Below are 13,777 nucleotides of genomic sequence, written 5' to 3'. Positions count from 1 at the left end.
TCAACTTTCTACTGTCATAAAATTCTAATCAGTCAGTCTTCAAAATAAGTGTGGCTTTTCCTCCCAGGGAATTCTATTTTATACTATTGTTATTTAATATTATGTACTGCATACAGGTAAACGCTTACATAACTGGCAACACAAAGGGTTTAATAATCAGCAGTGCTCAAATATGGGAGTTGTTTACAGTATTATGACAGTAGACGCTCTTCTGCTGTTAGCATTATAAAAGCAGTCCATTGTGGAGCAAAACATTCTTAGGTATCACATGACTGTATTCTTATTTTGCATGGCTGCATTTGTTCTCCTACTCATACTGCATGTGTGTGTTTGTATCTATGTAGGAGAAGGGATAGACAGAAGAAAATAGACAAGTTGAGTCTTCTGTATACATATGGTAATTGCTAGAAACGTTTGATTTGATGATTATACATATGGGAATCCTTCCTAAGAAATAATTTGAAGTACTACATAAAAATGATATTCTAGTGCCATAGATAGAAGTGGCTCAACAATTAGGAACTCTTGTTGCTCCTCCAGGGGGCCTGATTTCAGTTCCCAGTACTGGTCAGATGGCTCACAGCTACTTGTCACTCCAGTTGTAGGGATTCCAGTGCCCTTTTCTGACATCCATAGACAGCACCACATATGTAGCATATACTCTCACAGGCACATAAATCATAAAAAAAAAAAAAAAACTTTTAAAAAAGGGCTTGAAGTCTAGTAGGTTCTGGAATATGAACATGCCCAGCCATAGTAAAATAATTAAGGATGTTATCCTACAGTTATAGAATGTGTCATTATAGTCTTAAAAAAACAGCTTAATAGGTGGAATGAATTTTTAAAATGCTAGCAACATGATTAACAAAAGCCAGAAATGTATGACCTTTATATAGTATAGGTATTATATTCTATAGTTATCTATTGTTTTTACTTTAGAATTTTTGTGTAGCTTCTCTATCATGAACAGAATTAATAAATTATTATTAAAAATCAGAGGGACTTATATTTTAAAACTTAAATTCCAATAGCTATTTTCTTAATACTGAGATGTGTATGTGTGTCTGTGTGTCATTCTCTGTCTGTCTGTCTTAGAACTGTTATTCAGGTTATCCTGAAACTCACTGTTATAGTTCATTGTAGCCTCAGCTTCAGAGCAGTTCTCCAGCTTCAGCTTCTTAAATGCTGGAATTATAAGCGTGAGCCACCATTCCTGGTAATAATGACCTTTATAGGAAAAGGAGGGGAGAAAAGCTACCTAATGCTCCAGGACTGGCTTAGAATCACTGTTACATGTATTTGTTGTGTATCTTTCCATTTCCTATAAACTGTTACAGTTCCTCATTGTTTGTTAGGGTATCTTTTTAAGATAAGTTTAATGTCTCATTGGCTGTACCTCAGCTCCCTCCCAATTCTCCTCCGTAGTACTCTTTGTTCTTCAGTCTTTTGTAAAGTTTTCCAATTCATTTTATCCTGTGAGCTTTAGTATTACCCTACTTAGTTAGCTCTATAAAGAAGCCTTTTGAGGGCGAGGGGAGTCAGGGATATTGTTTAGTGTTAGATTCTCTGCTTGAGACCCTGAATTTGATCCTTGACTGCACGCATGCACGCACAAGTGCCAAAGTGTAGGAGTTCCAAAAGTGTAGGAGTTGTAATGACTCATGCCTTGGATCTTAGCACCTCGGAAGCTAATGTGGAAAACTGTTTAAAGCCAGCCAAGATCACTTATCAAGACCTTGTCTGCTGCCCATTTCCCCAAAATGGAAGAAGCCACGTCTTGATATTTCTGTTGGAACTGCCTTTATGTTAGAAACTATCCAAGAGAGGGCTGATATTTTTATAAGGAGTTAAAAACATATTGCTCATGTTTTTGCATGTTTATTGCTAAGTAGTTTTTTTTTTTTTTAAAGATTTTATTTATTATGTATACAGTGTTCTGTCTGCAAGTATGCCTGCAGGCTAGAAGAGGGCACCAGATCTCATTACAGATGGTTGTGAGCCACCATGTGGTTGCTGGGAATTGAACTCAGGACCTCTGGAAGAACAGCCAGTGCTCTTAACCTCTGAGCCATCTCTCCAGCCCGCTAAGTAGTTTTAAAACGTTGAAAATTTACGTTTAAAAATATTTTTTAATAATTATACTTAATTTGAGATTATCATAGATTAGGATGTAATTATCAAAAAGCAACCAATATATTTGTACTTATAATATAGAGGTCTTGCATAACTTTTACTAAATTATCTTTCATATCTTGTCATCTTAATAGGTTTTCTTTTTCTAATAGTTGCATGAGTATCCTATGAATTTTTCTTATAAATGAGTAGAGACCTGTTCCTATTTGGTTTTGTCAACAGTTGTGCTTTAGAAATGAGCATTGTGTGCCATAGTAAACTATGGGCAGAAGGGAAGATAGGAACTTTTACAGGTAAAGTGAGAAAGGTACCCAATTTGCCTTGAAATTATTTTCTTTGACTCAAGGCCAAATGACAAGAATGGCGTTGACCCAAGCTTGGACAGGAAGCTGCTAGGGCTGTATCCTTCTCTCTCCCATAAATAATTTTCATTCTTTGACTTAGGGCTTTATTCCAGTCATGATTTTAGCGGTCTTTTATGATAGGTCTTGATATTAGACAGTGATGCAAGGAAATCTCTGAGTCGCTTCCTTCCCTGGTGCTCTTTGGGGTTTGACATAAGTGACTGTTTATTCTGGAAAATGTTCACAAGTTCATGTCTGTATCCTCCTTACATTTATTTCCTCCTGTACCTCTCTCCCTCTTTTCCAGTGCTCTTTTCTTTGCTCTCTCCCTTTCCCTCCTAGCTTTCTTCACCTGGTATATTAGAACTTTATTTCTATAGATGTCCCTGTTCATGTTCAAGATGTTTTCTTCTATTAGTTATTTACAATTTTTAATTAAAATATAATTGCATCATTTTCTTTCTTCTCTTTTCTCCCTTCCGCCCCTCCCATGAACCTCCCTTGGTTTCTCAAATTCATGGCTTCCTTTTCTTTATATATATTCCTAAACATATAAATATAGTCTGCTTAGTATGCATAATGATCCTAGTATGGACATAATGATAGGGGTGACCACTTTTTTTTAGATAACCATTGAGGCTCTTTCTGCCATAGTTACTTTTCTTCTTTTGTCAAAGCAACTAATAAAAGCAACTGAAAGAAAGAGGGTTTCTTCTTTCTCTCCCCCCTCAGATTTTGACATTAATGTCTATTCTGGCTTGGGAGGCATGGTGGCAGAGTTTGAAGTAGTGACCTCCAAACTTGTTTTCCATTTTGAGTCAGGATCTCTCTCTCTCTCTCTCTCTCTCTCATTGGCCTGGAGCTCACTAAATAGGTTAGTCTGGCTGGTCAGAGAAGCCCAATCCACCTGTTTCTGCCTTCTCAGCAGTGGGATAACAAGTGTGTTCCACTATACAAATCTTTTTAGAGTGGATTCTGGGGATCAAACAGATCACCATGTTTGCATGGCACGCACCCTCTTGTCTCAGCTATTTTTCCCAGTCTCTGGGAGAAAATTCTTATGTTAGCCATTTTTTTTAAATCTTATTCAGTCTTTCTAATGAATTGTTACTCCTGTGTTCCATGATAGCAGCAACTAACTCAGAGCTTAATTTAAGTACATTTACTTGTAAAATGCTTCATATGTATTTCCCATTTCATCATAGAATAGTAAAATAGTGTTTGTACAAGGGTCCAGACTCAATAAAGGCTACTTTTTATGAGGGATAGAGAGGTGAATCCATAGAGCAGTAGCTCATAGAAGAAATAATTAGTTCTGGTTATGTATGTTGCAGATGTAGTACAATCACTATAGGGATTTGAATTGAAGTGTTTTGGAACATGTTGAGGGGTAGAAAATTTCATATTGTAGCTCATGTAGCTGATGAATCTCTCCCATTTCTTCTTTGCATCATCCAGCCCTTGTAATTAAATTTAAGTCGCTTCATGATTTTTTTCTCTTGTCAGTGCTACTCATTTATTTTTTCTTTTATCTCATATTTGTATTTTTAAAGTTATATTTTGTTTTTTCTTGTCTCTCTGTTTTTTAACACTATGGAGACAAGTGTAGCCAAGACTGACCCTTAAACTTGCTATGTACCCAAGGTTGACTCAGAACCACCGACCCTGCTGCCTTGGCCTCTTAAGTGCTGAGTTTACAGGCCCTGGTCACCACTGCCAGTTTTACATGGTACTGGAAGTGGAAACCAGGACTTCCTGCATTGCATGCCAAGCAAGCACTCTTTCAGCTGGCCTGCATTACTCATCTTCACCTCAGTGTTTAAAAGATAATGTTTCATTTTTATATCTTTATCATTCTGTGAGAGGATTTTTCCCCCTGTATTACTGAAAAATTGGAACTGTGATCTGAGAATTATCCTTTCACCATTTGTGGTCCCTTCATTATAATGTACATTGAAAGTCCAGAAGTAAGCATGTAAGAATGTGGATTGTATAGAGTTGTAAGTGTCTTTTCTTATCACCTTAGACAAAGAAACAGCCTTGGTATAACAGCACATTAGCATCAAGACGAAAGCGACTCACTGCTCATTTTGAAGACTTAGAGCAGTGTTATTTTTCTACAAGGATGTCTCGTATCTCAGGTACATGTTCAGGATTTCTCTTAAAATGTCTGAAAATCATCCTTCAGATGTATTTCCAGGTTCATAGGTTAGATTTATGGAAAGTTCTAATGGCAAAGCAAATTGTGTGTTTTTGACAGTCTTATCCATAGTGTAGAGGGTCTTAGAGATCTTGAAGATTGCTGTTGTCTACTGGTAATCTCTGTTTCTCATTCAGGAATGTTTAATCTCTCTAGAGCAAGCGATATAAAATTTGAAAAAATAACCATGAATGTGTAGCTAGTAAACAAATAAACAAGCAAACAAATAAAAAGTTGTATTTAGTTAGCTCCTATTCAACATAAAAAGTTTTAAGTTTTACTGAGGATAAAAGGATGGTTCTTATTTATCACAAAGTGGGATGTTATAAATTTTAGGCAAAACCAACAGGTAGCTAATAATTCCATGTGTGCAGTGTGATATAAATGTGCACTATCCATTGATATAACCGAGTGTGAAAAATCTAGGCTAAAGTGACAATTAAAAGACTTAAGTGAATGTTCTATGTGGGGACTTAGAGATTGTGTTTAGGCAAATAATTAGAAACATTCAAAATGCACATAATATAGGATGACATGGACATGACAGTATAATAGGTTTTCAATTTTAGAGGAGTAGTAGGGCTTTCTTCAACCTTTCTCAATGTCTTCACTCATCTGTGAAGGGTGAGTATTAGTAATAACCCTACAGGTGTTCAAAGAGTTATGGTGAGGGGCTAGAAAGATGTGCTTGCTGTTCTTCCAGAGGATCCAATTATGTCAGTAGACTGCCTGTAACTTCAGCCCCGCAGGATCTTACTCTTTCTAGCCTCAGCGCGCGTGCACACACACATGTGGTCACACACACACACACACACACACACACACACACACACACACACACCATGCTCATTCATAAATATAAATAAGTGAATGAATAAATTAAGTGAGTAATTAATAGTTATAGGTGAAGTGTATAGGACATGGTGCTTAGTACATGTTAGGAGCCCAACTAATTGATTCCATTAGTAGTGTACCTGTTGTAAATGAAAACCATCAAAGGGGAAATTGTCTGGTAGTATATTGGTCATTGAAAACTGAGTCATGATTTCTTCCTGAATGAATGAACACATTATATTATATTATATTGCATTACATTGTATTATATTATATCACATTATATTTATTATATTAACAGTTTAAATAATGTTTAGATCTTTTTGATAAATTTGCCTCATAATTGGTGATGGAGAAAAATTATTTATTCATGTAGGCTGAGTATGTGGCTCAGTTGGTAGAATGTTTGCCAAGCGTGCAGTGTCCTTAATTGGATCGCCAGGACTATATAAGAAGTACAAGTGCCGGGCATTGGTGGCGCACGCCTTTAATCCCAGCACTCAGGAGGCAGAGGCAGGCTGATCTCTGTGAGTTCGAGGCCAGCCTGGTCTCCAAAGCAAGTTCCAGGAAAGGCGCAAAGCTACACAGAGAAACCCTGTCTCGAAAAACCAAAAAAAAAAAAAAGAAGAAGAAGAAGAAGTACAAGTAAGCATGACACACTTTCCTGCAATCCTAGTTTGAGAGTTAAGAGGCAGTAGGGTTGGAAGTTCAAGGTCATCCTTGACTACATAGTTGGTAGCCAGCCTAGACACACACTCACATGCACACATAAACACATTTAGGGAAATGCCAGAATTTGTCCTTAAGCATATTTGATTTGAGATGAATGTTGAAGATTTTTATGAGTGAAAATGTTACAATTACTGCCAAGAGTTTAAGTCCTTTAATAGTTTATGAATATAGACTACAATAAGGAGGGCTTAAATTAATAGTCTGATACTTATATTTTGATGGGCAGGGAATTCCTGTTGACTCCTTTAAACATTACTTGCTATTTTGATGCTCAGGATGATAGACCATAGGGTAGATATTGAGGTACTTTCTTGAAGTAGAGATGACAAAGCTTGAGATAGATTTAAGTCACTGGCAACACAGGTATGCTTGCTATGAATGGTAAAAGTGACAACTAGATTATTTGTTCTAGATGTAGATTTATAGGATGGGAGACTACTAAGTTCCCACCAGAAGGCAAACTTAAATTTTTATTAATGTCTGTATTGTACATGTTGTCTCTGGTATTTAGAAATCTTAAGTTATGCTGGATTTGCACATTGGCCACACTTAACTGTACTACTGAATATGAAGTTCTTTTGACAGTAAAGAGGAAACCTTCACTCGTATCCAGTGGAGTTCATAAATGTTGATTGCACTTCATTCATTTCTACCTCTACCTTTTTTTTGCAGTTGTGAAAAAGACAGGTAATTATTAGAAAGTTAATGTTTTGACCCCTTAATTATAATTTTAAAAGATGTAAATGAAAATTCATCAAGAGGAAGAGAGACATTGAAAACACTTCTTTAAGCTATAAGTAAGATGGAGAGATCATATGCCATCAGATGTATATCTGTTGATGTTGATCATAAAACATCCAAGCACACAAAATCCAAACTTTATAACCAGATATGTGAAAAAGAACTGGTATACACTTAGATACTGAAATAACAACTCTTTTTTGTAGATTGATTAGGTTTGTTTTACATATATGAATGTTTTGACTGCAGGTATGTCTGTATACCACCTGGAATTATAAATGGTTGTAAATCACCATGTGAGTGCTAGGAACCAAATCCAGGTCATCTCTAACATATGCTTTTAATGCTGAGCCATATCTCTAGCCCCAGTTTTTTCCTTATAAAATGTTGTATGTTTATATTAATCAGCTTTAGTGATAGCTAAGAGTACATGTACATACACTAGAAACAAATTGTAGTCTTCAACAAAGTATACATTTTTGAATGCCTGTAATATGTTTGTACTTAGTAACTAAAGGCAAATTGTGAAAGATTAATATTAAAAAAATGTTTTGCCAGTTCTTATATTAAATAGGTCGCAATAATAGGATTACAAATAAAAATAGTTACCATATCATAGCATTCTGTAGTAATTTGGTGGCTGACTGCCCCATAACCCGTGTTTTATTTATATTCTGTTGGACTTTGCCACTGTAGTTTTTGGGAATAGGATTTTTATTTCAGTTGTGATATCGTATGCTAATTAGGTCATTCTTGTACTGTTTTTAGAATAAAAACACTACTAACACTAGACCTTTTAGTCTAGGTTGTTTTTCTGACTGCCTAAATCTTTAGCATTTATGAAACATCAGTGATAGAGTTTAATTTCTTCCAATAACTTTATTTTTATTTTAAGTATTTAGTAGATTTTATCATATCGTGTAAGTTTTGAAGGTAATTTTTTTCAAAAAATTGTTTTTGTCGTGGTACTTTATGCATCTTAATTTTATTATGCCTATTGTTACGTCAGATAGTATGTAATAAGTAGAATCATGAAGTTTATTTTGAAAATGCTGTGTGCGTGTATGTGGATGAGAAATAAGGAAGTTATGAGAGGACAGCATTAAAAGAAATCATTTCAATTTTTGGTCTTTAGGGAACTAATGCAATAATTATGTGTTGTAATTTTTATTTGTTTTGTGTTTTCAATTCTTTGGGGAAGGTTTATAAGTCCACATTTCCAATAGCCTTAAGAACCTGAGTATTTTACTACAAGCATACCTCTGTATTCATGAATAGATAAATTGCCAGCTACTTTGTATGTTAATGTTCTGATTTAAATCTCAGATGGTTTAGCTTTGAATGGATTACCTATAGAGGACTTTGTCTGGTAGTTGATTGAGTGTCATTACTGTTGTCTTTCAGAATTAGTAATTTATACATTGCTGTTTTGTACTCTGAGAATAGGACTGAAAATAACTTCAGTTATGTCAGCACATTTGTTAATTTCAAGTCTTTTTTCCTAATATGTATTATTTAATTGTGCTTTCACCATAAACGTGGGATAAATGTACAACCCTGTAAACACTTTTTGTTAGACTAACAAATACCCATTAACATGTACATCTTCCTCCAGGCTTTATTGTCAGTATTAATAATCAGATTTTGTTTCTAATGAATGATTTAACTTCTATTCACTAGAACCTCTTTAAAAATTGTTTTAGCTGGGAGGTGGTGGCACATGCCTTTAATCCCAGCACTCGGGAGGCAGAGCCAAGGAGATCTGTGTAAGTTCGAGGCCAGCCTGATCTACAGAGCGAGATCCAGAACAGGCACTGAAACTACACAGAGAAACCCTTTTTTGAAAAAACAAAAAAAAAAAAAAAAAAAAAAAAAAGGAAAGGAAAAAAAGCTAAAACTAAAATAAAGGAGATTGCATTTACATTCTTACTGGCATAGAAAAGCATTTTAGTGATTCCATAGACCATTTTTATTAAAGTTAAAAGAGCACCTAGTTAATTTGAGCATGCTGGTTTTCTTTAGAATCTTCAAACATATTTGTTATTTAAAAGATAATAAATATCTTTAATATTGTCATTGTTCTTTTATGGTGTCATTCATTTACTTAATGTTGGTTTTTTTTAATTTGATACAGATGACAGTAGAACTGCAAGCCAGTTAGATGAATTTCAAGAATGCTTGTCCAAGTTTACTCGATACAACTCAGTAAGACCGTTGGCCACATTGTCATATGCTAGTGATCTCTATAATGGTTCCAGCATAGTTTCTAGGTAAGTGTTTGGCACACTTCTTACTGTGTTGTTTTATTGAAATATAAGAAAACTTATTAATTGGAGAAGCAGCTATAACATCTCTGAAATTTGGAATTCACAAGCTAGATTGCTTTCTTGATAATTGGAGTGCTTGGTAGTACCCATCTGACAGAAGACTGAAGCTTCTCCTTATGGTGTATATCTGTTTGTTGTCTGGGTGTAATGATGGAAGGTGGTCCGTATGTCCTCCCTTCGGTCTTGCCATCTGGATAGAACCTTCTACATTTCTTTCCTGAATATTATGTTTGATTGATTTTCCAGTGAAGCTTCTATGGAAGATGGAATAGGATCAAAATACATTGATAGTTTGAACAATTGGGATATTGTTTGGAAACGAGAGATAATTGTAAACAGTCTAAATATACAAAACACAAACTGACAGTATAGTTTAAAAATATATTCTGGGGGGAAGCGGTTTTTTAATGAATTCTTGCCACGTTGGGCGCCAATTGTAGATGTATCCTGCTTGTTAAATAAGAAACACAGAGCCAGTTGCAGAGTTAAAAACCATGAGGTCAGAGCAAAAGCGGAAAACCTTACCCTTCACTGCTTCTGTGGTTCCTCCTCTCCGCAAGAGACCTACTTCTGTGCGTCCTTTTAAAGACTTTCTGTTCTCCTCCCTCATTGGTTGTAAACCCAGCCACATGACCTCCTCGTCACTGCCTGTTTGTACAGACCTCCAGGTCTTCTATGGTTGGTATTGAAATTAAAGGCGTGTGTCTGCTATGCTGGCTATGTCCTTGAACACACAGAGATCCGCCTAGCTCTGCCTCCCAAGTGCTGGGATTAAGGGCGTGCCCCATTACTGCTCGGCTTCTGCTCTGGCTTGCTCTGACCTCAAGGCAACTTTATTGACATACAAATAAAATCACATTTCAATACAAGTAAAATATCACTATATGGGGCTTGTGGTATAACAGCCAATAATTGTTTGCCTCAAAAGCAGGAGACCCCGAGTTTAATACCCAGAACCCATGTGAAATGATAGCCAGGTATAGTAGTGCATGCTTATTATTTATGCTAGTGCTATTGAGGCAGATCTTGGGGCTTACTGCCATGTTGGCAAGTTATCGGCTTATAAGAACCTGTCTTAAAAGAAAGCTGAACAACACTGAGAAATGGCATCCACAGTTATTCTGACTTTCGTATGCACTTTTTTCACCTGCACACACGTGCATTTGCTTACAAACACATACAAATTTCACTGCTATATACAGCTTTCCATTTCTTACCTTAATGGACATTGAAAACTGCCAGGTTGTCCATCATTCAGCCCATTTTCAGTAATCTCTTGGTATCTACAAGCTTGTTCTGTACAGAAAATTTCAGGCTAGCCAGAGCTACATAGAGAGATGCACTTGTGTTCTCTCTCTCTCTCTCTCTCTCTCTCTCTCTCTCTCTCACTCACTCTCTCATTCTCTCACTCTCTCTCAAAAAAAAAAGGGGGCGGTTTGTAATACTGACCTGATATGACTATATACAAGCTAAAATATTTGGGCCCTGTTGTGATTCCAGTTAATGTCCCTTACCATCGTTAATTTTTACTGTATGGTATTTTCCTTTTCAATTAAAAACAAGATCAAAATGTCTTTTAAAGTGCATGTTGCAAAAGCAGCATGTCTTCTTGAGGGATATAGGACTTATTGTCAGTCCATTTTAATATTTTTAAAGCCTAGTATTGTTCAATGTAATATATTCCAAAATTTAACAAATGTACTCATATAGTTTTTTACTTATAGACATTCATTTCAAAGCATTTTATATTCTAAAACAGAATTTGTTTAAAACTAGACAATTTCAGACTAGACATACTAGCTATCCAAAGTGTGAACAGTTACATTTACATATTTCAAATGAGAATTTTACAAATTTAAGTAGATGTGGTGGTTCATTTGGCATGATTAGCCTATATTATTTTCTCTCAATTATACTCATTAACATTTCTTAATGAAATACTTACAAGTTAGGAAGTTTGTTATGCAAACAGGACAGATGAAGAATAATAAATTGGAAGCAAGAATGGATGATGAAGTCCAAAATGAAAGCTTTGAAGCTTTCATAATTTTGGTGAATTTTTTGCTCTTTTGATATTGAAACTTATTGATAATAAATTCATTCTAAGATTTGATTCCTTTTGATTAAGAGTAAAGTTAATGAATTTCAGAAAAAGGGTTAAAAACCACTGAAACGATGTCAAGTGGAACAAATTCTTATTCTTATCAAAATATATAAAATCTGTGTTGTGTCGATTACCTTATTGCACTGATACTTATCCGAGAAGAAATCGACTAAACCAGATTCAATAGTCCACAAGGTGGCAGCATGTGTTTACACTTTCTCTGCTGTACATAGTAGGCAAGGTTAGAAATTGGTTGCTTATACAAGTTCATTCTCCTGTTTATTATATGGTCCTGAATTCATAACAACAAATTATGGAAAGATGCTTCCTACTTTTTCCTTTAATGTTGCAGTTATACCATATTTTACATTTTGTTTTCTGTTAGGTTTTCTGTGACTACCAGAGAGCATTGGTTTGAAATTGTGTCTTTCAAACTAACTTAGCATTTAGTAGCAGTGCTAGTTGCTTCATGAATTTCTGGTTTGTATTTCACATTTTTATAGTACAGTGGTTTTCAACCTTCCTAATGCTGTGACTCTTTAATATAATTCTTCATGTTGTGGTGATCCTCAACCATAAAATAATTTTCATTGCTACTTTTTAACTATAATTTTGCTACTGTTATGAGTTGTAATATAAATATCTTTGTTTTCTGATAGTCTTAGGCTACCTCTGTGAAAGGGTCATTCATTCAGCCCCTAAAGTTGTTGACCCACAGGTTGAGAACCAGTGTAATAGTATATAATACACAAACTACTTTATATCATTTAATTTGTTTTAGCATTTGGCTTATGTTTGCTCAAGTGTTCTTGAGCTATAATAGAAAATGAGTTCTATTCAGCACTTGTGAACTGATGAGAAGCAAATGGTTTATATTTTTGTGAGTGATGTAAAATTAGTCACTTGTAGATAAAGCATTTACTGGTTGTTAATTACTTCACGTGATTAAATACTACCCTATTTTAAGACAATTTTAACTATTTTACTTGCACTTTTAACTCATCATTTTAGTGTAAGCTCTCTTTTATAGGAAGGAAGCTGAAGTAAGGGGAAAAATGTGACTTTTTTAGAATCAACACAATATAGTATGTTTATACTGTGTGGTGTTCAACTGGTCACTAAAACCACTGTGATTAAACTTTGTTTTATAGCTGATGTTTACAAATATTATTTTTTTTGCTAAACATCAATTTATTCTGACAGCCAGTGTTTCCAGAATTGTTAGGGTAAATTTTAATGTGCTGTATATAGAATTCTTGTGAGTTTTAAATTTTACTTAGCTCTCCAAGAAATGTTTTACTTGATTTCTGAAGAAGGGATGAATTTTAAGGAGTTACTACCAATATTCATTCTCTTTTGACCACAATATATTTCTGTTATTAAGAGTTATTAGCTCTCTAGGGTTACTGAGAAATGAGATGACTAGGAATGCAGAGAAAAAGATTTCCTTCAAGAACCCTTCCTAGGGCCAAAGTTCAAAAGCAGTATATTTTAAAGCTATGTTTTAGGTTAACAGCTTTATTAGAAAGGGTTCTTATCTGGCTGATTTTCTGCTGTATTCCTAGGTCTGGCACATGGAAGGTACTTAGTGACAAATAATTGCCTAGTGAGTGCATGACTGCAGAAAAACAGTGTCAAGGAGAGCTCTTTTGGTCATTGGTAATTCAGCTGCTTCCTATGGTGGCTTTTAACTTCTCCTCTGAAGGAAAGCTGTCCTAGTCTGCTTTGAGTTTGGGTCTGCCTGCCTCTAGAGTGAGACTGTTCAAAACAAAACAAAACAACAACAACCAAAGTACAACAAACAGAAAATCCCTACTAAGTCAGAGTGTAGTTTCTTTTTTCTTTTTTTTTTTCCTTTTTTTTTTTTTTTTTTTGGTTTTTCGAGACAGGGTTTCTCTGTGTAGCTTTGCGCCTTTCCTGGATCTTGCTTGGTAGACCAGGCTGGCCTCGAATTCACAAAGATCCGCCTGCCTCTGCCTCAGGCCAGAGTGTAGTTTCTTAGAAAAGTTTGCAGTGTTAGAGAAAATGTTGTTGAAGACTGACATGTTTGTACATAACAAATTTTGAGGAAAGTAAAATTTAATTTTGCTTTCTCTGTAGATGAGAAATAAAGCTAAAAGGTATTTACACATTCTATTGTATATATGGTCTCTATGGGAGAAAGTTTTTTTAAAAAATATTTATTTACTTATTATGTATACAATAGACGGTACCAGATCTCATTATAGATGGTTATAAGCCACCATGTGGTTGCTGGAAATTGAACTCAGGACTTCTGGAAGAGCAATCGGTGCTCTTAACCTCTGAGCCATCTCTCCAGCCTGAGAAAGGCCAGATTTTTTTTTTTTTTTAATTTTTATCT

General features: G+C 35.2%; 1 protein-coding gene across 3 annotated transcripts in view; it reads left to right on the top strand.

The window, feature by feature from the left end:
- The window catches only part of Cop1 (COP1 E3 ubiquitin ligase), a 138,965-nt gene that overhangs the window by 53,273 nt on the left and 71,915 nt on the right, over positions 1-13,777 (top strand). For all 3 annotated transcript variants that reach the window (XM_036202402.1, XM_036202401.1, XM_036202403.1), the window contains 2 exons: positions 4,504-4,618; positions 9,119-9,254. In XM_036202402.1, the coding sequence (XP_036058295.1) occupies positions 4,504-4,618; positions 9,119-9,254 (251 nt within the window). The remainder of the gene's footprint in view (positions 1-4,503; positions 4,619-9,118; positions 9,255-13,777) is intronic.

The sequence above is a fragment of the Onychomys torridus genome, chromosome 11 (assembly GCF_903995425.1).
Source record: "Onychomys torridus chromosome 11, mOncTor1.1, whole genome shotgun sequence".
Taxonomy (NCBI): domain Eukaryota; kingdom Metazoa; phylum Chordata; class Mammalia; order Rodentia; family Cricetidae; genus Onychomys; species Onychomys torridus.
The sequence above is the reverse complement of the archived record's forward strand: the minus strand, read 5'-3'. Positions and strand labels throughout refer to the sequence as shown.